The following is a 24,004-nucleotide window of genomic DNA, read 5'->3' on the forward strand; positions in this document are numbered from 1 at the left end:
GTCCTCTTGTGAGACCGGTCAGTGGAGCGGCGAAGTGACTGCGGTCACTTCGGCTCTGTCGACTGGAGGGCGTGCGTCAGGATAAAGGTGTCAGGCCACCTTTGCATTAAATGCCCCTGCGATTTGGTCGGTTGGCGTGGCGATTTGGCCAAGGTTGCTTCTTGGTGAAGACTGGGCCTCGGGCGAGCCGAAGGTGTGTCCGTTGCTGGAGGGGGTCCTCAGGCGAGACGTAGATCCTCCGGGGTCGGCTGCCCTTGCCCGAGGCTGGGCTCGGACGAGGCATGATCGCGTCCCTCGAATGGACCGATCCTTGACTTAATCGCACTCATTAGGCCTTTGCAGCTTTGTGCTGATGGGAGTTACCAGCTGAGATTTAGGAGTTTTGAGGGTACCCCTAATTATGGTCCCCGACACGTATCTAATCCGATAGCAGAAAACTGAAGAGCCTAGTTTGTCGAGTTCACGGGAACGCCGGCACACGATCTCGGGGCACACGATCTCGGCAGCAGTGGCTTCTAAGCTTTGATGGATCGAGGGGGGTTCGCGATGGCTGATATAGGTGCAAGGGGGACGAGTCTAGGCAGCGTGGAGCTCGCTCGGTCGCCGGATCAACGTCGAACTCAAAGACGAGTTTGCTTCAGACGAGAAAGACAGCTGGCAAGTGAGACCCACTCGCTAGTGTCTGTGACTCATGCGCGCCAAAGCACGGCTCCGCGAAGGAGGCCGCTTTACGGAAATATGCATTCAACGTGGCTTCGGCCTTCGGGCGGGGCAGGCAGCGGAACGAGACTAGGCTGCGGACAGTCAGGGAAGTGCCGGGCTCGGATGGCCCGCGCAACTCCATGGGCCCAGGGGCCACTAGTCCAATCTGCTGCTGTGTCGCAATCACAAGATTGTTAAAATCGGATCGTATATGCTTCTATAGTATCAAAATAATTTAATTATATCAACATATAAAAGTCATATGTTAATAGAACAGTAATCGATCATGCCGCACCGCCATAGCAACAAAGTAATCAACGAAGGGGGTATTGAGTTAAGCTGACCAAGTCAACACAATGACTGATCTACCAACAACTGCATGACATGCCACACTGGCTAGTTACATCGAACAAACCACAGCAAACACTGGTTTCTAGTGCACTGTACACCTCTGCTCTCGCCAGTGCAAGGGCTGATTCGCCACAGAAGCAGCACATCTCCCCTGGATGTTGGCACTCAGTTTTCACCTCGTCTGCCTTATTGATTCATCCTGCAATTGGCAAGCGGCCACAAGGGAACAACACATACATCAGCAGAACGGTGATAGAAAGCCACGTATTTTCTTTGTGGTTCAACTAATAATATGTCCCTTGCGCCAGTGCCTAATAAAATTATGGGATCGTATCTGGTGCAAACCAACCTCTCCGTGCAATCGTGCAAACTTTTAATCTGAACCACATGATGTTGATCCAAGGTGGCGTGCGGGGGTGGGAGGGGAGATTTGAAAAAGTGTGATTAGCAGTGGGTGGTTAAGTGTAAAATTATCCACGCCTCTGTGTCCCTTGGATCAACATCATGTGGCCTAGATTAGAAGTTTGCACGGTTGCACGGAGGGGTTGGTTTGCACCCGATACGTTCCCTAAAATTATAGTAAACAAAATATAATTATATTGCTGTGTTAATCTAGTTATATAGGCTGGTTGGTGCCTGACAGCAAATTATCGATTCACTGCATTTTTTTTCTTTTATGGACACTATAGCTTAAAGGAAAAATAATCGAAGTTGCTCTAGTATCAGCCCAATAATCAGGCACACCTACACCAACCATACATAAAGTTTAGGTCCAAATTATGGAGTTAAGTTGAATAGTGTTTATATTCATGAGGTACAAGCAACATCAGCCTAGATATATAATCTTCTAAAAATAGCATGAAGTTCCAGTCCATGAAGGCTCAGAAATAAACATAGTGAAGGTTTTGGTGCAAATCATGGGGTGAAATTGTTGATTAGTGTCTGAATACATCAATATTCATGGGGAGCGTCATGGGTCAGCAGCCCAGGGCATGGAGGCTATAGGGATAGGCTCAAGGTTAGGAATAGTGGATAAAGATTAGATTAGATAAGATTGAGTTAGTTACTTGGGATTAGATTTGATAAGATTGAGTTAGTTACTTGGGATTAGATTTGATAATATTGAGTTAGTTACTTGGGATTAGATTAGATAAGATTAAGTTAGTTACTTGAGATTACATTAGATAAGATTGAGTTAGTTACTTGGAGGGTCAAGTCTTTCTATCTATATAAGGATGAGTTGTACCTCCTTAAGGGGGAATCCATCAAGAAGAATTAGTCCCAAATCTCTCTAATAGTCTAGTCCCCCCATGCCGACTCCGTCCGGCTATCTTCACAGCATTGTTTATCCCGTTATAAACCAAGGATTCATAACATCTGGTATCATGAGTCAGGGATCCTTTACCATGATTTCTGTTGCGGACGATCTCCACACCTGGCGTGAGGAGCTTGCTCGTGCCAGGGCAGATCTAGAGCAGGCCCGATCTGCTATCCTCCAGCTCCGTGATCTACCCGCGGCAAAGGTGGAGTCTGACCGCCGATCAGCGGCGGCAACACGACTGCACGTGGCTTCCTAATGCGGCGTCTAGCGCGGCAAGTTGCGACAGCGGCGGCTGCAGGCAACGGCTTGTCGTCTTAAGGCTACGGCATGTGGCTTCCTGACGCGGCGTCAAGCACGGCAAGTGGTAGCGGCAACCCGGCTACAGGCTGCGGTCCGCTGTTCCATGGCACGACGACTTGCATCGATATTGTGTGTTGAACAACACGCGGCACATGGGGCGGCAAGGCCTTTGGCAGGGTTGGCCGATCCTCCACTCCAGTTCACCATCCTGATCCATAGCCATGTGGACAGCAAGAACACATCTGGTTGGATGGCGTTGTATCCACTGGAACTCGCGGCAGCTCAGGCCGTAGGACTGGTGAGCTGCCACGTCTTGGCCTTTGCAGCCTGGACGAGGTTGTTCCCATGGGATCTAGGAGGACCAACCTTGGCATATGTTAGGTTCTTTATTTTATTTGCAAATAAATTAAAGCCGAGATGTAACAGGCTTCTAGTTAGGGTTGCACTTTCAGGTGCAAATCAAGTTAGACAGCAAGGGTGTTGCCATGCACCCCATTACAGCTCGAGGACGAGCTGTCTTCGAAGTGTGGGGGAATGTCATGGCGTGCAGCCTAGGGCATGGAGGCCATAGGGATAGGCTCAGGGTTAGGAATAGTGGATAAAGATTAGATTAGATAAGATTGAGTTAGTTACTTGGGATTAGATTAGATAAGATTGAGTTAGTTACTTGGGATTAGATTAGATAAGGTTGATTTATTACTTGAGATTACATTAGATAAGATTGTGTTATTACTTGAGGGTCAAGTCTTTCTATCTATATAAGGATGGGTTGTACCTCCTTAGGGCTTGTTCGGTTCTACCCCAATCCATATGGATTGAGGGGGTTTTGATCCCTAGTAAGTCAAAATTCCTACCAATCTGTATCAATCCCCTTCAATCCATATGGATTGAAAATAACCGAACAAGCTCTTAAGGGGGAATCAATCAATCAATCAAGAAAAATTAGTCCAAAATCTCTCTAATAGTCTAGTCCCCCCAAGTCGACTCCACTCGGCTATCTTCCCAGCGTTGTTTATCCCGTTATGAACCAAGGATTCATGACAAGGAGCAAACAAGATATCTAACAATCTAAAAGATCTTCCAAAAAATGCATAAAGCTCCAACCTATGAAAGCTTAGAAATAAGCATACATCAAAAAATGGTAGAAATTAGGGAGTAAGAAATATTCATGATGTACAAGCAACAACAACCTACATATCTAGTGCATCTTCAAAAAATCCATAACAAACTAATCAATGAAGGCCCAAGAATAAGCATGCATCCATAGAAATTATGAAGCAAGGTTGAACAATGTCGGAATACATCAACTTTCTTGAGGCATAAGCAGCCTAGATATTTAAAACATATTTCCATAGTTATTAAGGCGGTAAGGCAACTGGCCTCCTTTTTATCTTTTAAGACCCCACATCAACAGATTAGCTATAGTTTACCCAAAACATTGTTTTTGTATTGTTCTGGACTGTACAGTGCACTGTTTACAGAGTGGAGTTTAAATATGGGTATGGGGATGGGTAAGCTGCTGGAGATTGTCTAAGCGGTAAAGCGTAAGGCTAAGGCGACACGACGCCTTATATATATATATATATATATATATATATATATATATATATATATATATATATATATATATATAAATAAATAGAGAAAATATTGATAAAAAGAGAAAGAAAACAAAAAGAACAGTCTAGCCAGCCCAACTCAACCCAACTAGAACATTAATATTAGGTTAAGCCCAACTAACCCTCTCTCCCCCCAGCCATCTCTCCCAACACCAGTCGCCTCCCTCACCCAAGTCCGAGACCCAACCACCACCGACCTCCCTCTCTCCCAGCCGCTACCTCCCTCTCTCTCCCAGCCACCCTCCATCGTGCCACCCTCTGTCGCGCCACACTCCCCGCCGCTGCCCTCCACCACGCCGCCCTTTGTCGCGCCGTCCTTCGCCCCCCCCCCCCCCCCCCCCGCCTTAGGTTCCAGACCAAGGCGAGGAGGACGCCTTACCTCCCCAGCTCGCCTTACCGCCTAGGCGACGCCTTGAATACTATGCATCTTTCTAAAAGTTGCATGCATGGTATAAACAAAAGATTATGTTTCGGGTGCTTTCAACAAAGCAAATAGAGAAATGAGAAATGCCTTATTGAATGCTTGCTAAGTCATTACAATAGTATGAATATGAAATTGTTGGGAAACAATGGCGACATCTCAAAAACTCCAAAAATGAATCAAATAATCTAGAGATAGAAAAGATCAAAATTAACTAGAGAAAAGAAAATGCCTAAAAGTATATAAAGAACAAACAATTAACTTACCTTGGGCTAAGAATTTGATGAAGTGGCATATACATTTGAAAGTCTCTTTGAACCATTTTCTTTCAAACAGTCTGAGCAAACAAAGTGATCTAGTTTTTTGGCCTGTTCAATGGTCATAGCCATGCAAGATGGATGGAACCTGTGTATCATAGGACATGAAAGAGGTAGGAACACAGTAATATATGTTAATAGAACAGCAATGGCAGCATAAAAGGTACATAAAAAGTAAATGTTTTACATTCACAAAATTGATATCTTTAGGTTCATTTGCATGTTCCTGGATCCTGAGTTCCTGACACCTCAAATATCCTCTGGAAGGAAATCCAGACATATTTTCATTTTTTCGAATACGTAGGAGAGCTACGTATCATTATATCAAGAAGAGAAGGTCTAAAGAAGACCAAAACAGATTACAAAAAACAAGGAACACAATAAACAGAAAGAAGACAGAAGAAAAGAAAAGAGAACGAGGAAGGAAACACAAGAAAAAACACCAACTAAGGCCAAAGCCTTGCAAGGGCCTTAGCACCAGGCATGCCCCAAAATCTGACATCCTCCTGAATATGTTGGAGGATAGAGGTGGTACTAGGAGATGCACCATCGAAAACACAAGTGTTTCTATGCTTCCAGATCCACCATGCCACCAGAATGACCAGGGAATTGAAACCCTTCCTATGGGGTGCTGGCACCTGACGTTCAGCCATACTCCACCACTCTTGGAACACAACTTCATTCAATCCAGGTGACAAATGTTGCAGCTGCACCCTATTCAGGATCTGCCACCATATGCTTCTAGAGAAGACACGAGATCAAGATGTGTTGGGCTGTCTCCTCCTGCTGATCACAAAGGAGGCATTTCTCTGGATGGTTTAGACCACGACGAGCTAAATGATCAGCCGTCCAACACCTATTGAGGGGGGTGAGCCAGATGAAGAGTTTGCACCTAGAGGGTGCCCAACTGTTCCATATCCGCTCGGTCGGCTCAAAGGTCACCGATCCAGCCATAAAACGGTGATAAGCTGAATTAACCGAATACTCCCCAGAAGCAGTTGGAAGCCAGCGGCAAGCATCAGGGATTCCTGGCTGCAACTGAAAGTTCTGCGTTAGATCCCAAATAATCAAGAATTCCATAATCACATCAGCTGGCAAGCTACCAGAAATGTCTTCGACCCATTTGTTATCCATAAGAGCTTCCTACACAAGTCTCCTTCTCTTTATTCTTTTAGGAACTCTACTCACCAGAGAAGGGGCCAGATCAGAGATGCATTGACCATGAAGCCAGCGGTCAGACCAGAAAAGAGTTGTAGAACCATCACCCACTATAGAGCAAACTGAGGCTGAGAACAAAGCAACCACATTGGGGTGTACCTGAATATCAAATTCGGCTCAGGGCTTGTCTGGCTGCGTTTTATAGAGCCAAAGCCATCTTAAACTTAGCGCCCAACCAAGAATTTCCAGATTATGAATGCCCAAGCCACCCAGACACAAAGGTCTACAGACCCTTGTCCAACTCACAACACAATGACCCCCTTTAACATCCTTTGTGCCCTTCCACAGAAAACCTCTCCTGATCTTGTCTATTGCCTTGAGCACCCATTTAGGGCATTGAGTTGCTTTTTTTTGAAAGGGAGAGGCAAAAGAGTTGCCTTCCAATATATTAGATAAAAGGAGAAAACACTGTACAAAAACTGGCACAAAAAAAGGCGCCAACACCAAAAAACACTAGACAATCAAACACCTATCTAGCACCACTGAATAAAATTCTAACCCTCTGGCCAGGCCCTCAGACACTACTAGTAGGCCAGACCACTACCCACAAGATCTTTCACCATCTGCACCACTTGATCTGACGTTCTCTATTGACCCTTGAAAATTCTGTTGTTTCTCTCCAACCATAAGCTCCACCAGAAATAAAATAGAAGGCCATCAAAACTTTTTCTTGAATGCTTGTTACAGAGCGCAACCTCAGCCTGAACCACCAATCGCTAATAGTTCCCGTCTTTGAAATCCCGACAAGGAACCGGAGATTAGCCCAAGACAAAATCCTGCTCCACACTTCCATAGCGAAAGGGCAATCCTTACAGAGATGCGACACTGTCTCCAAAGACAAGTTACAAAGAGAACAATTAAGATTGCAGGGCCATCCCTTTTTTTGCAAATTGTCAGCGGTTAAGATTTTGTTGTGCAATAAAGTCCAAACAAAGAAACGACACTTAGGTTCTATTTTTGCTTTCCAAATGGGATTGAAATTAATTTTACAGAAAATTGTTGAGAACTGAATTTTGTAAGCACTACTTGAACTGTATTTCCCATCTGCCGACCATCTCCAAGAAATGGTGTCGTCGAGATCGTTGAGGCTGTGAGTGCTGCTGATTGAATGCCAAAGTGAGACGAATTCTCTCACTTCCTCATCCCGAGTGAACGGTGCACAGAACTGTATCCAGTAATTATTTCGAAGAGCCTTGAACACCGTGATGTTTTTCCTTCTTGCTTTCTTGTATAGATTTGGTGCCATATTCTTTGGAGCCTGCCCTTCAATCCAACTGGAACCCCAAAAATCCGCCATCTTCCCATTACCAATAGTCACAATTGTTGAAGCGTTGAAAAGATCTACATCCACCTTGTCGCACGGTAATGGCATGCCAGCCCATGCCTTTTCTTTAACCATCCACCGTAACCACAGCCATCTTAGTCTCAGCGCTCTCGCAAAACGCTCCAGGTCCAATACTCCTAGACCCCCCCTATTCTTTGGCAAACAAGTTGTGGGCCAATTAATCAAGCAATGACCCCCGCTGCAAAAGTCTGGACTATTCCCTTTCCAAAGAAAGCTTCTTCTTAATTTGTCAATTCTTTTAAGAAGCCATTTTTGCGCCGGAAAAATCGTCAGATGGTAAATAGGCTGAGCAGAAAGCACCGCTTTAACCAAAGTTTCCCTGCCTGGCTTAGAGAGCAACCTGCCTTTCCATCCTGCTAGCCTGTTAGTAATTTTATCAATTAAAGGTTGAAAATCCACTCTTCTAACAGTCCTGAAATGAAGAGGCAGTCCAAGATACTTCCCAGGAAATTTTGAGTATTTGCCGGGAAACACCTCCATCAGATCTGGCCAAAGAGTCTCGGGATAACGAATTGGGAAAATTTCAGTTTTATCAAAATTGATCTTCAGCCCAGAACATCCTTCAAAAACTTCCAGGATCCTTTTCAGAACTTTCAAATCCTCTTTATCTGCTTTAACAAACACTCCTGCATCATCAACATAAAGAGAACAGTGAAGCTTTGCCGCTCATGGTAGAACCCGCCCCATAACCCCAGCATCTGCCGCCATCTCAATCATCCTCTGTAGCGGGTCCATAGCTAAAATAAACAGGAACGGGGATAGCGGATCTCCTTGACGAACACCACGCATGTGCCTGATTGCATTTGTTTGTTGACCATTGATAAGGATTTTGGAGGAGGAAGAGCCCAAAATTGTGGCGATCCAATTCCTCCACTTCTGAGAAAAACCCAAGGCTCTTAAAACCTCTAACAGATATGCCCAGTTGACGGAGTCAAACGCTTTAGAGATGTCAAGCTTGACAAAAAACGCTGATTGTTTGCTCTTATGGAGTTTCTGAACAACTTTTTGAACGTAGAGGAAATTATCGTGAATTGAACGTTTCTTAATGAAAGCGTTTTGGGTTGTGGAGACGATCTCGTTCATTCTTGGCGCAAGTCTATTTGCTAAAATCTTGGTTAAGATTTTCATAAAACTGTTGATGAGACTGATCGGTCTAAACATGTCAATCCTGTCAGCCCCTTCCCTCTTTTGCAAAAGCGTGATATTTGCCTCATTAACAAGATGCAGGCTTTTGCATCTATGATTATAGAAATCATGAATAGCATTGGATAGATCATCCTTAATCAGCTCAAAGCAACACTTATAGAATAACCCTATGAACCCATCTGGACCAGGCGCCTTTTCAGAGTGCATCCCCATAACCACATTTTTAATCTCATCAACGTTGATCGCAGAGTCCAGATCTGATAACTCAAAAGGGCTATAGCCTAAGTTGTCCCAACGAACAGCACATTGTCTAGCACCCGTCGTGCCAATAACTTGGGAGAAATGATTATGGGCCTCGAGTACTTTATCTTCCTGACTAGTGAGCAGTCTGCCGTCTCGAACCAGCAATCTGATAAAGTTTTTTCTCCTTCTATTATTTGCCATTAAGTGAAAAAATTTTGTGTTTGCATCCCCCAGGCGCATCCAAACGAGTCTTGAATGTTGCTTAGCTCTTGCCTTTTGAACTGACACTAATCCGAGGATTTTCAATTTAAGACTTCTCCTGAATTCAAGCTCATCCCCAGAGAGCTGTCTGGATTCCTGTGCTTTCTCAAGGAAAGTAAGGACAGTCTGAATGATTGCTAGTTGCACTTTAAAATTGCCGACAGTCTTTCGACTCCAGGTCTTTAGAGCTTTAGCCGTACGGGCCATTTTCACATGCAGCCGAAGAATGGCGTCTGAGGAACTAACACTAGACGCCCACGCTCGCTGAACCACCTCACTGAACCCATCTAATTTTGTCCAAAAAACCTCAAAACGAAATCCCCTGTAGAAACCAAAATCCGAGCAACCTTGCATAACTAGAGGGCAATGATCCGAGGTCATGGACCCAATAGCTTGCAGATTGGCCTGAGGAAACTTATCATGCCACTCCGTAGTCGCCAAAAATCTGTCAATTCTAGACATCGAAGGGTCGTCTTGTTCGTTTGACCAGGTGAATAATTTACCATTGAGATCAATCTCTAAAAGCTGAAGGTAGTCGATTGTGTGATTGAATTGTCTTAACACTCGTCTATTTATTGGACCTTTGTTTTTCTCCCTTGCTCTCCTTATCATGTTAAAATCACCTAGGATCAACCATTCCGGCTTCATCAAATTTCGAATATTGCGCAGCTCTGTTAAGAAAGACATTTTCTCGGTCTCAGGTTGAGGATGCTATAAGATGATATATAGGGATAGCAGTAAGAACTGATCTAACCAGAGTCAATCTTCCTGCCTGATTGATTACAGCAGCCTTCCAGCCTGGCAACTTACTAGCAATCTTATCTATAAGCTCCATGAACACACTTCTAGGGAGCTTCTTGACCGAGAGAGGAAGCCCCAGGTATTTCAATTTTATTTTAAAAAGGTTATCTGATATGACAAGCAACGTCATAAGCATCATGAATGAAACATGAAAAATCTACATCAACAATAATAACACATTTTTAGTCCCAAGTAAGTTGGGGGTAGGCTAGAGTGAAACCCAACAGAAACTACAAGTCAAGGTCCGGGCACATAGATAGATGTTTTCCATGCACTCCTATTCAAGGCTAAATCTTTAGGTGTATACCATCCTTTGAAGTCTCCTTTTGCTGCCTCTTCACATGTCAACTTCGGTCTTCCCCTCCCTCTCTTCCCATTGATATTGCGCCTTAGGATCCCACTCCGCACTGGTGCCTTTCGAGGTCTCCGTTGGACATATCCAAACCATCTCAACTAATATTGGACAAGTTTTTCTTCAAATGGTACTACCCATAGACTTTCACGTATATCATCATTCCGGATTCGATCCCTTCTTGTGTGGCCACAAATCCAATGCAACATGAAATCTACAAGTTATAATAATTCTCTTCATACATCTATAAAAATATAAATATACTGGCACACAATCTTGAATCCTCTAGCACCCAATTGTATAGTGTCATGTATAAGACTGAATTTTAGATGAAAAGGTTATCCTTCAAGACAAAAGCAAAAGTTCAATTCCTAAACTATCCTATTTGGGACCATATAGGGCGAGAGAGATTTTTCCTAACATCTACCAACCAACAAATTTGAAAGGAGTATTCCCTAGTGGGATCGTCCTGTCTCTGGATGACTCTGAACCAAACAGAACACAAGGTGGGACATCGCACCTAGAACCATCCCATCCCTGGAAAAACATTACCTAAACCTCTGGCAATAACGGTCGCTACAGCCAGACATTGCGGCTAGGATAGTTGACTGTTAGCACTATGTGATCAAAGGTGCTAATAGTTAGATTTAGCACCACTTACTTTGTTGAAACTCATTGTTCCTCACATGACTCCGGTTGGAACGCTTCTAGCAGCAGGCTAAGGCCTTCTCTACTGCCTGCCACAGCTACAAGAGAACCTCCTTATCCAGCATCGTCTAATTCCAGCTCTCCACCTCGGCGCACAACAGCAGCAACAATAGCTCCACTCGTTGCCAGCTCCCCCCCTCTGCACGCAAAAGCGCCAAGCTTTGCTCAATGAGGTGCTCCGACCACTGGCAGTGTGCCTCCTGTCCTTCCTCTGGCGCTTGCTGGCTCACCACCTGTGTCCCTGGGCCCCTATGGTCCCTGCTGCGTCATGGCCATCTGACCCCACGACACTTTCCCTGAGTGCAACCGTGACCATGAGCATGTGCAACGGAGGGCGCAACGCCGTCCCCAGCTGAGGTGCATCAGAGGCCGTTTTGCAGCAGAGTGAGTAGTGGGAAGTGAGAGAGAGGCAGAGTGCACTTAAATATGTGAACTTGAGCACACTGTTGTAGCGGGGATGATAGTGGCGATTACCAGCTATGGTGGCTCAGTGATGATGAAACTAAACTAAATATCCAGAGATTTAAAGCATTTGCTTTGTAGAAGCATAAAATAGACTGAACAAAGGCAAATATCAGTGAAATGTAAATTGAAAATCATTGAGACAAATGTACCAGTCCTTGCAAGCTTCGCACTGCACCATGAGGTCATCCGGGTTGTATGGCATCTCACATTTGCAATACCTTTAGAGAAAAATACACACACCCAAATTATCACAAGCAGGCTCAAAACGCATGCACAGAGAAGAAAAAGTCAACAATGAAAGGATTGAGGAGCTCCGTACACTGCCACGCGGTCAGGGGTGAACGAACCGGTGGCCGCCTTGTACTCAAATCGGGAGAAGAAGTCCTCAGGCCCGACATTATCAAGCTTGGTGTAGTTCTTGAAAGAGTGGACAACACATTTCCCCTCGATGGTGTGGGCGCTCTGTAGGTCGAAATGATCGGAAAGGAAAAGCTCCTTGGCGCCGTGGAACTGCCGGCGACCGCCCTTGGATTCCTCAGGGCGGTAGTACCAGCGCACCTGCACCCGCACGCTGCCGCGTCCGTCGGCCTCCATCTTCTCCACCCGCGCCACATACGGCTGCTTGTCCGAGTCCGACGCCCGCATCAGCACGCAGTCGCCCACTTCCCAGCACAGGCATTGCAACAGCATCAGATACCTCTCACAGGAAAAGATACAACCGGATCGGGGATGCGGGGAATTACCATGGACGACCTTGTTAGTGCCGCGGATTGTGTACGAATCCACGTCCTTCTTTACCGAGATCTTTACCTGCTTCATCCTCACCATGGCCGTGGAGCGAGGACCGATGAGGGGTAGAAACCTAGAAAGAGGAGAAATGGGGAACGAAGGAGGAAGGAATTATTGCCATTACAATTCCGCCAACGTCGCAATTCGCCAGTTTGGTACTCCGAAGCCTTGCCAAAATGGGACTCGTTGAAGTTGTTCTTTTGGCATAAGACCATCTTCATTTATCCATATTCATACTCATATCCAAATTACTCTATAAACAGTACAATCTACAACACAAAACGATACAAAACAGTATTCTTAGTGACCATATAGGCATTGTTTGGGTACTTTCGTATTCACCTCAGTCCACATGTATTGAGGTGGATTGGAGTGTAACTTAAACTAATTTACACTCCAATCCATTTCAATACATGTGGACTAAGGTGAATACGAGTGTACCCAAACAAGGCCATAGGTGTAATATACAGTAGTTCACCCATATGGTCATCAAAAACACCTTTTGCATTGTTTTACACTGTAAATGGGGAACGAAGGAGGAATTATTGTCATTATAATTTCGCCAACATCGCAATTCGCTAGTGTCGCATCCACAGTTCCCTTTGCATCGATAGCAGGCTCGGCACCTGGTACGCATCAGCCCGACCCAAGGGGCGGTCCTAGATCATGTGGCCTGGTTTATTTAGGGTTATCATTAGCCTATGCATCAGGATCATTCATGTGTGTTTGTTATGTGTGTTTAGGGTTAGCTTATAGTGTATAGATTAACAATGTAAATGGTTTTGTGTTTAGTGAATCTATAAGAATCTACAAACTGTGTTTAGTCAATAAATAATGTAATTGATTTTGTCTAGTTAGTTTTAAGTCTGTAGATTAGCATTATGTTTGTACATTTAGTTAGCATTTGTTTTCTAGTTTGTAGATTCAATTAGCATTTACTTTTTAGTTTGTAGATTCTTATAGATTTAATATTTTTCAGTTAGTTGTTTATGTACATTCAGTTAGGAGTTATGCTTCGCATATGATTGAACATTTTTGCAGATGATGGAGCCAAACTAAGTCGCCAACAAGGCCATTGAGATGATGTAGAGCACTGCGAAGCATCTCATGTGTGTCTGCAAGGAGAAGCTTGAATCGAGAAATGCGATGAACGTATACGAGTTGAAGGAACTACAAGTAGCTTCAAAAAAAATTACTAGAGACAAATGACCTAGTCCTCGAGCCCTTGCTTTCAGCACATTTACTATACTTGGAAGAATCTTGCCATACATCCTCACACTGATCCTCCTTCGCCTAAAAAATAGGTCCATGATTATATTCCTTATCTTGTCAGCAAGTTGACATACAGGCAGGTCCTTGTAATCTTTGATCCAGTTGTTGAATACTTCTACAATATTATTAGTGATGTTGTCGCATTTGATGGCAATGTTGAAATGACTCCTCTACCACAACAAACCATGTCAGCCTTTTAACCACTTGTCCACTCCAGGTATTGCTACTGCATTGGAGTGATGGTGCTCGAAGACTTCGGTCCTGTAAGCTCTTGTTGTGAGGTACATGTGCTCGGATCCACCAAAATGCTTAGTATTAGTGATGTTTTGCACCAGATGCGTGAAACATTCTCTCTTCTCAGCATTAGGGAACACTGCTTGCACAGCTAGAGTCAATCCTTTGCAAGCATCAGAGCACACAGCTAGAGGATCAGGCTCTCCAATAGCTTTGTTTAGTTGTTCCATAAACCAAATCCAACTTTCTTTGGTTTCGACTTCAAAGGACCCAAATGCAACTAGATACATCCAATTGTGGCCATCCACACTGGTAGTCGAAGGCATCTGACCATTATACTTGCCATTCAAAGTTATGGAGTCTATGCTAATGTACGGTCCGCATCCCTCACAAAATCCTTGAAAGCAAGGGCCAAAAGCACAAAAGAACCAGCTAAAATAAACCTTCCCATCCTCGACATGTGCATCTATATCAACAACTGAATCTAGTCTAGCATTTTCTTCAAGACAACATCCTTCCATCTAAATAAAAGTTGGAAGCTATCGGGTATGCGCCCGGTCGAGATATAGAATTATTCTCCATTGAGTTAAAACCTGGCACCACATCTATTTCTAAAAGGCCTCATAGGATGGATGTTAAGGATTTAGGTGAGCTAAAGAAGTAGATAGCAGAACTTCTAGACAAAGGTTTTATCCAGCCTAGTTCATCACCATGGGGACCCCCGTACTTTTTGTGGATAAAAAGGATGGCTCTAGAAGGATGTGTATCGACTATAAAGATCCAAATGAAGTGACCATTAAGAACAAATACCCATTACCTTGGATTGAAGATCTATTTGATCAAATGAGAGGAGCCAAAGTATTCTCTAAGGTGGATCTGAGATCTGGTTACCATCAGCTGAAGATTCGAGCTGGAGATGTCTCTAAGACAACCTTCACCACCAGATATGGACTATACGAGTTTCTCATTATGTCATTTGGATTGACAAATGCGCCCACATATTTTATGAACCTGATGAATAAAGTATTCATGGAATATCTCGACAAGTTCGTGGTTGTGTCCATCGATGATATACTAGTGTATTCACCAAATGAAGAGATACATGAGGAACACCTAAGGCTAGTTCTTTAGAAACTTTATGACCACTAGCTATATGCAAAACTCTCAAAGTGCGACTTTCAGCTAAAGGAAGTTGCTTTCCTAGGGCATATCATCACTAATAGTGGAATAAAGGTAAACCCAAGCAAGATCAGTGAAATACTGAATTGGGAGCAACCAAAGGATGTGTTAAAAGTTAGGAGTTTCCTCGGATTAGTAGGCTATTACAGAAGATTTATTGAAGGATTATCCAAGTTGGTGAAACCCCTTACCTCACCTCTAGAGAAAGGTAAAGAGTTCAAATGGACGGAAGCTTGTCAGAAATGCTTCGAGGAACTTAAGGAGAGGCTAACTACCGCACTTGTATTGGTCATGCCAAACATCCACAAGGGATTCAATGTGTATTGTGATGCATCACATTTGGGACTTGGATGTGTTCTAATGCAAAAAGGCAAAGTGATAGCTTATGCATCAAGGCAACTAAGGAAGCATGAGAAGAACTACCCAACACATGACTTGGAGTTTGCTATAGATGGCCAAAAAGCACGAGGCCCGTGAGCCCGGCACGAAGCCCGCTTTTTGGGCCCGGTCCGAGCCCGACACGGTAGAATAAGCGGGCGGGCTTGGACAGGAAACTAGGCACGGCGGGCTAGCCCGGCACGGCCTGTTTACCTCTAAGCCCGTTAAGCCCGTTTTTTTACACTAAAACGTGCTTACCGGCCCGTTTAGCCCGGTTTTCGGCCCGTTTTTTCGTGCTAAACGGGCCGGCCCGGCCCGTTTAGGCCCGCTGCGGGCCGGGCTTGGACAGAAACTTAAGCCCGCTGGCTCAGCAGGCCCGGCCCGGTTTTGGCCGGGCTTCACCGGGCCCGGGCCGGGCCGGGCCGGGCCGGGCCGGCCCGGGCCGGCCCGTTTGGCCATCTCTAGAGTTTGCTGCCATAGTGCACGCTCTGAAAATTTGGAGGCACTATATGATTGGGAATAAGTGCAACGTCTTCACGGATCATAAGAGTCTGAAGTATATATTCACATAAAAGGATCTCAACTTAAGGCAATGGTGATGGCTTGAGTTAATCAAGCATTACGATTTGGATCTTCAGTAACATCCTAGTAAAGCAAATGTTGTGGCCGACGTGTTAAGTTGTAAAGGTCAGGCCAACATGGTTATTGCTCACTTGATGCCCAAAGAGTTATGTTGGGAGATGGAATGACTTAACCTTGGTATGATCGCCCACATAGAAGCGACATTATGGAGATAGATTTGACCTTGGAGCAAGAAATCCGCAAAGGTCAGGAGTCGAACAAAAGGATTAAGAAAATCAAAACCCTGATTAAAATGGGAAAAGCTCTAGAAATTACAGAGGTTGATCAAGGTACTGTTTGGTTCAAAAGTAGAATCTGTGTACCAGAAAGCGATCACCTTCGGAAGATGATCTTGAAGGAAGCACATGACTCCACTTATTCTATACATCCCGGAAGTACCAAGATGTATCAAAGAGTGAAAGTCGAGCATCAAAGGCTAGTAGGTTTGCTTCAAAGGCTAGTAGAGTGAAAGTCGAGCATCACGAAAGTACCAAGATGTATCAAAGAGTGAAAGTCGAGCATTAAAGGAAAAGTACTGGTGGTTTGGTTTAAAAAGAGATGTGGCCACTCACATAGCTCTTTGTGACATATGCCAAAGAGTGAAAGTCGAGCATCAGAGGCCAGTAGGTTTGCTTCAACCCTTGAAGGTGCCCGAATGGAAATGGTAGGAAACTGATATGGATTTCATAGTTGGATTACCCCATACCAGAGATGGCTCAGATTCTATATGGGTTATTATAGACAGACTGACAAAGGTGGCACACTTTATACCAGTTAAGACCACCTATTCCAGAGCCAAACTAGCAGAACTGTATATGGCCAGGATCGCGTGTTTACACGGAGTCCCTAAAAAGATTGTGTCAGACGGAGGAACTCAGTTTACCTTGCGCTTTTGACAGAAGTTGCACGAGTCAATGGATACCAAGCTCAACTTCAACTCTACATACCATCCACAGACAGATGGCCAGATTGAGAGAACAAACCAGATTCTGGAGGACATGTTACGAGCTTGTCCCCTTAAGCATGGTGGAAGTTGGGACAAGAGTTTTCCATATGTAGAATTCTCTTATAATAACAGTTATCAATCAAGTCTCAAAATGGCCCCATTTGAAGCCCTTTATGGAAGGAAGTGCAGGACACCTTTGTATTGGAATCAAATAGGAGAAAGTCAAGTGTTCGGACCAAAAATCCTGCAAGCGGTAGAAAAGCAAGTGCAAATCATGAGAGAAAATCTCAAAATAGCCCAGTCGAGACAAAAGAGTTATGCCGACAATTGGAGAAGAGATTTGGTATTTGAAATTGGAGACTATGTGTATCTCAAGGTTTCACCTATGAGAGGCATGAGAAGATTCAAGGTTAAGGGAAAACTATCACCTCGTTACATCGGACCATTTTGGGTCTTGGAAAGAAAAGGTGAAGTGGCGTATCGACTGGAATTGCTCGCACAACTATCAGATGTGCATGATGCGTTTCACATATTGCAACTTAAGAAGTGCATAAGAGTACCAGAGGAACAATTGCCCTTGGAGGAACTAGATATTAAGGAAGATTTAACATATTCCAAAAATCCAGTGAAAATATTGGAAACGTTTTGCACAATCACCCAGAGTAAAGTAATCAACATGTGTAAAGTTCAACGGAGCCACCGTTCAGAAGATGAAGCAACTTTGGAAAGAGAAGATGAACTCAGAGCAGAATTTCTCCAGCTCTTTGCAGAAGACTCTTAATCTCGAGGACGAGATTCTTTTTAGGGGGTAGGTTTTGTGAACACATCCATTCCTTCATTTAGAACATTTGTTTTATTTAGAAGGGGATAGTTATTTTCAAAAGTGGAATCTAAAATTTTGTGGTGCATTCATCTTTTGGAGCATTTCTTTTCTTTGATTAAGAATTTCCAAAAAGGAATTTACTTGGTGCATTAATTTTTTCTCTTACGTGGAGAATATTTTAGATGAGTTTTGGGGTCTACCCTAAAAAGTATTATTCCCCAAAGGAGTATTTTTATTTTCAAGGTTTTCATGATTTAGGAAAATAATTAAAAGTATCTTTGTATCTCCTTATTTGAAAAGAAAAATAGGAAAAGGTTTTGGAAAAACAAAGAAAAAGAAAAGGAAATCTTCTCCTTGCCCCGGCCCGTGCCTGCTTTCGGCCCAGGAGGCCTATCAGCGTGCCTCCCCTTCCCTTCTCCAGTTCTCCCTCTCTCTGTGTATGTGTGTGTTAGCCAAGCCCCGCGTGTTAGCCCCTTTCCTTTCTTCTTCCCCGCACTCGTGCTCGAGTCCAGAGCTTGCCACCATTGTGCCGCCCACGTCAACCCGCCCTTGTCTGATTCCTAGCCCGATGTGGAGCGCACTGTGATGCCCTTCCTTTTCCCCTCGATCTCGATCAATCTCCCCTTCCCCTCACCGAGTATTTCTTTCCTTTTGCGGTCGCCGTTTATTGAAACCGACCGGAGTTGATCTCCTCGCCGATTCCCATCGATTTGGTGTCTGGCATGCCTCAATCTCGCCCCTATAGGTATCACTCGGACCCCCACCGTCGATTCCAAGCGCTGGCGCCCTCTCCCCAAACATCGCTGCCTCTGTCCGTGCTCGCTGCCGACCTGCCATAGCCTGTGGCCAGGGGGCCCTGGTGTCCCTCCGTCCGTGCCAAGGCTGCCATCGTGTTTCCGGGAGCTTGCTGCTGCTTCTTCGGTCTTCTCCAAGCTCTCCCAGCACTCTATCGAGCCCAGCCGCGTCACCCGACCCCGCTAGAGTTCCTCACACTGCCACTGCTCGTTGCCGACCCTCTCCGCTACCTCGAGCACCTCAGTGAGGTTCCGATCATGTTCGCCTTCACTCTAGCTCCCTCCTGAGCGATTCTCCCAGCATGTTAGGCCCCGAAGCGCCGTTCTGGCCAACTCTGGTGAGCCCACCGGCCATGCACCGCCACGCGCTGTGCGTCCCCCTCGTTGCGTCCCTTCACCATGGCTCACCGCCCACGGAGCAGCGCACGCGTACCAAGCCACCCGATCTAGTCCGTTGGATCAAGATCAACCAATTAACGTTAGTCAAGCCGAGCCGCTCGCCTGTTTTAAATCGTAGCGCTTAGATCTTGATCGGACGGTCACCACTGGCCAATACCCTTTTGCTTGAGCCACGCCATTAAATTTGTAAAAGAGCCCTTGAGTTATTATCTTTATACCCGTCATTTCTCATAATTCGAAGATCTTTATTGATAGGTCCTGAATCTTATGGTTTAGCCCCTACACTTTTATATAATAGGACCTGTCGTCCACCCTGTCCCTTTTGCAACCAAGCCACTTTATTTTCAAAATAAAAGCCTGTAGGCCCTTGTATTTCTCTCAGCAGCCCTTGCAAACTATTTTTCTATTACAAATAGGTCCATGTAGCATGGTTTTCTTTATATCTTGATCATTTAGGTGCAAATAAATTTGTTCTTGTTTTGATAATTTCCTAAAATCGTCCCAAAACTTTTAGGAGTGTTTTTGTAGTATTTCTACTTCAACCCAAATGTAGGTTATTTTCAGATAATTATTTGTACCCTCTTTTGTTAATGAATGGTGTATGTTTTATTGAATGGTGCTTGTTTTCTTATTTTGCATGTGTGTTATTAGAAGACACTCCTGTGTTAGAGAATAAAAAATAGTTTGAAGAAGACCCTCAAGACTATTGTGAAGAAGGCAAGTGGACTTCCTCCCGTGCATCTCTATTTGATCGCAAATCATCATGATAATTAAGTTTACCATTTTATGATATGCATAACTTGATGGGATTACCTAGTTAGCATTGATCAGTCTTTACTAGCCCATACCTTGATTAAACTTAGGTTTATGCTTCGCATATTAGTTGTTATTGCTTTAACTCGGATTAATGATGTCACTCCTTTTATGCTATTAATGTCCCAAAGATTAGGCTTATGCTATTATTATTGTTAATTTGGATAATTAACAAGAACATGTGTGTTAATTGGAACATGGAGTGACCACCTAGGAAAATAGTGCAACCACAAGTGTCATATGGCTCTAGCTTTGGCAAGTAACCTGATATGCTTAGTGCTTAGTAACCTTACCTAAAATATGGGAAAATGGGGAAGCGGTCGATGGTGGCAGCTCATGTTAACATGGGTACGTAGTCTTGTCTAAGCTACATTGCCTAGAGGGCCTCCACACCGACTTGGAATCCTTGCGGGTTGCTTCGTACTAAGTATGTTTTGTGAAAGCCTCATAGTGGATCACTAGTCATTCTCCTTGGAAGTGAATATGGGATGCGCGAACCTAGGCTAGAAGTGATACACTACTTGTGGGTAAAGTTGTACCACCTCTGCAGAGTGTATAAACTGATATATCAGTCGTCCTCACGGTTAAGAGCGGCATGGACCCTCACATGATAATCGAACTTGAAGATGGAGATTAAATCGTGTTTCCTTTTGGATTCAAGTGGTTCACTTAAGTGTTTTTCTTAAGTGGTTTTAAGATGATGATTAATGATACTTATTAGTTGGGTTTTGGGAATTGCTCACCCATAGTAAATAGGTGTTGCTAATAAAAGTTTGACCAACTAAAATGTTGAACACACAACCCCTCAGCCATCCTTTCTAAGCTTTGCATTTTCCCCCTCTTGCTGAGCTCCCACCATAAGTGTGCTCACCCTTACTTAATTTTGATCAGAAGGATGTGAAGAAGAAGGCTTTGAGGAGGACGTTGATGAGTTCTAGATCTAGCGATGCGTCGGTCATCTTCCTGTGGGAGATCACCCATGAGAACTGTTGTGATGTGATGGAATAATGTTTAAGACAACTAAGTTGTAATAAGTACTCTACTTTTATTTATGTTTCAAGCATTGTCTTATGATATTTTACACTTGTGACATCAATATATGTGTGGAAATAGATCCTAGCACACATATGCTATGCATTCAGTTTTGCCCCTAAAATCGGGTGTGACAGTCACTCATTGGGGAAGAGAGTTGAATTGTTGAAGGCCGAGACGACGAGTCCTTCGTCGTTGGAGTCAGAGGATGAGCAATTCGACTCCTATTCCTTGCCAATACGTGCATCACCCTTCTTCTTATAAAATTTCTCCTTCCCTTTAGTGCTCTTGTCTTGTGCCTAGTCGTCATTATCAGGACATTATGCAATAAAATGACCAAACTTATCGCATTTGAAGCATACATGCTTTCCCCTTGATTTGTTCTTGTTGTGATCAAGCGCTTCAAGGCCGCTTTAAAGGGAAGCAAGGACTACCCCAATCAGAATGAACTTAGCTCTTTTGGGTTGCTTCTAGGTTCTAGCTTTGACATTACTCCTTGTTTTTAGTGACCTTGTCCTATTCTTGAGTTTGATCTTGAGCCTTATGACTTACACCACATAAACATAGGTATTACCTCATTGGTTGTATGTCACGTCCTTAAGTCATGATCTTTGATGCACCATGGCTTTTCTCAACTCTATCAACCTTGACTTTTCAAGTCTTCTTCTTCACCCCTAGCTTTGGGTTCCTCCACCTCCTAGACCATCTCCCATGCACTCAGTGCCTCAGAGCTCTTCTTGCCTCCATCCTTGGCTTGACCAGCTGTCTCCAAGTTATGCACACCGAATCTCACATAAGCAATTTTTATCTTCACTTAGCTTGTGATGTCCATTGTCCATATCCACCTCAGCCTATGGACCATCACACTTGATCTCTTGTGTTGAACTTTACAACCTATGCACTAAGCACCTGTCCAACACTTAACACACCTATTAATCTTTCAATTGGGTTGTCATCCTAACCACCAAAACCCACAAGGGAGCTTTCATAATCCAAGTCCCACTCCTTGCCAACGTCGCCTCCCCTTCTTCTTCTTATGGAATTTCTTATTTATTTCCCCTTGACGTTCTTGTCTTATACCTAGTCATCATTATCAAAACATTGTGCAATAAAATGACTAGACTTGCCGCATTTTAAGCAAGCATGCTTTCCTCTTGATTTGTTCTTGTTGAAATAGACCTTATGCCCCTTTAAAGCGGTCTTGAAGCGGTTGATCACAAGCACCATCTCTTCTTTGAGGCTAGCCACCTCAATTTGTGACACCTTATCAGAGAGCGCCTCCTTGTTGTTTGTCGCTTTGAGAGTGATAGGTTGAGGTTCGTTGTAGTGGGGGAGGCTCATGTTGGCGACATCGTCTCGTCGATGTACCTCGCTTTCTTGGCCATCATTCGCTTGCTCATGAATTTTCTAAGGATGTCCTTGGGCGTCATCTTTGTGTAACTAGAACTCCCACAGATCAAGTTTACAAGATTAGGATCAAGAATGGTAAATGACCTTTTCATTAGTCACACGACGTCATGATCCATACATCTTGTACTTTCGTAGTGAAGCGCCCCAACCCTCTGGGACTCAAATGTGATACAATTACTAGTCCCAGGAGGCTACTAAACACATTTATACAACAGATGATTCCAGATCTGCTTACACGAGACAAACCTATAAAGGTGGCGATCAATTTTAAGAGTTGGTCCACAACTCGGGACATATCATCAGAGTGGGGCCGAAGCAGCCTGATATACGCAGCGAAGCAAATCAGTGGTCCAACAACCACATGCAAGGTTGGGAACAGTCGTAACTCTTACCCGATCTCCTTTTTCTAAAAAACAACAAATAAACAAGGGTGAGTACAAACGTACTCAACAGCTCACCTTCACCCGCGGAATGGGGAAATCAGATATAATGCATGGAATATGTGGAGCTCAGGATATTTTGCAGAAATAGCAATATTTTATGTAGGGTTGTTTTGTAAAACATTTTGTATTTTTCAAAGCGCATCCTCTCCCAAAGGAGCAGGAAGTTTTTTTTTCAATATAGAACAAACTCCCCTGGACTAAACCATCCAGGTATCTCAGCAGTTTCCCACTGGTTTTCATTTTCAAAAACAGCTACTGGACTTTCCGTCCACCATAGCTCACGGCTCAACCGCCGGACCTTTTAAAAAACCACTTTTCTCAAAAGCACCTTTTTCGAAAACAAAACACTAATTGTCATACCACACCAGACTCGTCCATTCCTGTGGACACAGATTATTCGAATAGGTTTGAAACTCTGTGTAGAGGTGTACACTTTACCCACTAGTCCGGCTCTGCGATCTCATAGCTAGTGAGACCCGAAACCGAATCTCTTTCTTTCCTCGCACGTCCTTACCTTAACGGTTATACTGGAAGGAGTCAGGCCACCGCCATGCCCAAACCGGACAAAACATTCCCCCTCCTTATCCTCCCGGTGCTCCCCAGCCTTAATAACCCTGGGGTTTGGATCGTACGAGTTCAGATTGAGTGACTGCCCATACAGTCTCGAGTGGTTGTACTTATCATGAGTACAGGTAGTGAAGGATGACAAACCGGTCCTTATATGAGGGGACAATTCTTCTGCTCACGCCTAAACCAGCTGAGCCATCACCTTAGGCCCTCCCCTAAACCAGGGAGTCCCTGATCATCCCTACTCAAAGGTGATAAGGGTGAAAACCCTTCATCATACACATTTTGAAAAGCATTTTCTTTTGAAAACTCTCACCTTTTCTCAAATCATTTGTAACAAATATATCAAGGATTGATTGCGGCAAGCGGCTGGGTGGCCATAATAACTTGTCTCAAAATCATATCATGCATAAAATAATAGGCTGAGGGTTGTGGTTGAAAAATCATAGGTAATTTATGCATCAAAGGGATCCAGTGAGATTACCGTGCTTATCCGGCGAAGGGGGAAGGGGAGCTCGCAGAACTGGCTTCTAGCTCCACTGCCTAGCATAGACTTGCAGATCTGGCCTCCATGAGATGGCACGAACACTCTGATAACTATGCAACATGAACAAGCAAACATACAAACCAGCAAGTATACCAACAAATATTTAGTATAATGGTCAGAATAGCGATATATGGATGGGTAGAGTCTTGAGTAGAATCTGTGTCATGTGGTGTTGAGATACTACTAG

At 44.1% G+C, this 24,004-nt stretch overlaps 1 protein-coding gene across 1 annotated transcript; it reads right to left on the bottom strand.

Annotated features, from left to right (window-relative positions):
• Window positions 1-874: 874 nt before the first annotated feature.
• On the bottom strand, window positions 875-12,553 carry LOC100193016 (uncharacterized). Its single transcript, NM_001138184.2, has 5 exons — window positions 12,314-12,553; window positions 11,890-12,232; window positions 11,720-11,788; window positions 4,981-5,119; window positions 875-1,252 (listed from the first exon to the last, which is right to left on the bottom strand). Exons 1-4 carry the CDS (start codon window positions 12,396-12,398, stop codon window positions 4,987-4,989), a joined length of 630 nt encoding a protein of 209 aa, NP_001131656.1. The 5' UTR covers window positions 12,399-12,553; the 3' UTR covers window positions 875-1,252; window positions 4,981-4,986.
• Window positions 12,554-24,004: the final 11,451 nt, after the last annotated feature.

Source organism: Zea mays, chromosome 1, assembly GCF_902167145.1.
Source record: "Zea mays cultivar B73 chromosome 1, Zm-B73-REFERENCE-NAM-5.0, whole genome shotgun sequence".
NCBI classification, from domain to species: Eukaryota; Viridiplantae; Streptophyta; class Magnoliopsida; order Poales; family Poaceae; genus Zea; species Zea mays.

Bases quoted from the DNA above. Each gene is read 5' to 3' on its own strand.
- LOC100193016 (NM_001138184.2), bottom strand. From the start codon at position 12,398: ATGGTGAGGATGAAGCAGGTAAAGATCTCGGTAAAGAAGGACGTGGAT. The intron at 12,233-12,313 runs GTAATTCCCCGC...TGTGCTGGGAAG, and splicing joins CACTAACAAGGTCGTCCATG to TGGGCGACTGCGTGCTGATG. The intron at 5,120-11,719 runs GTACATTTGTCT...TATGATACACAG, and splicing joins TGCGAAGCTTGCAAGGACTG to GTTCCATCCATCTTGCATGG.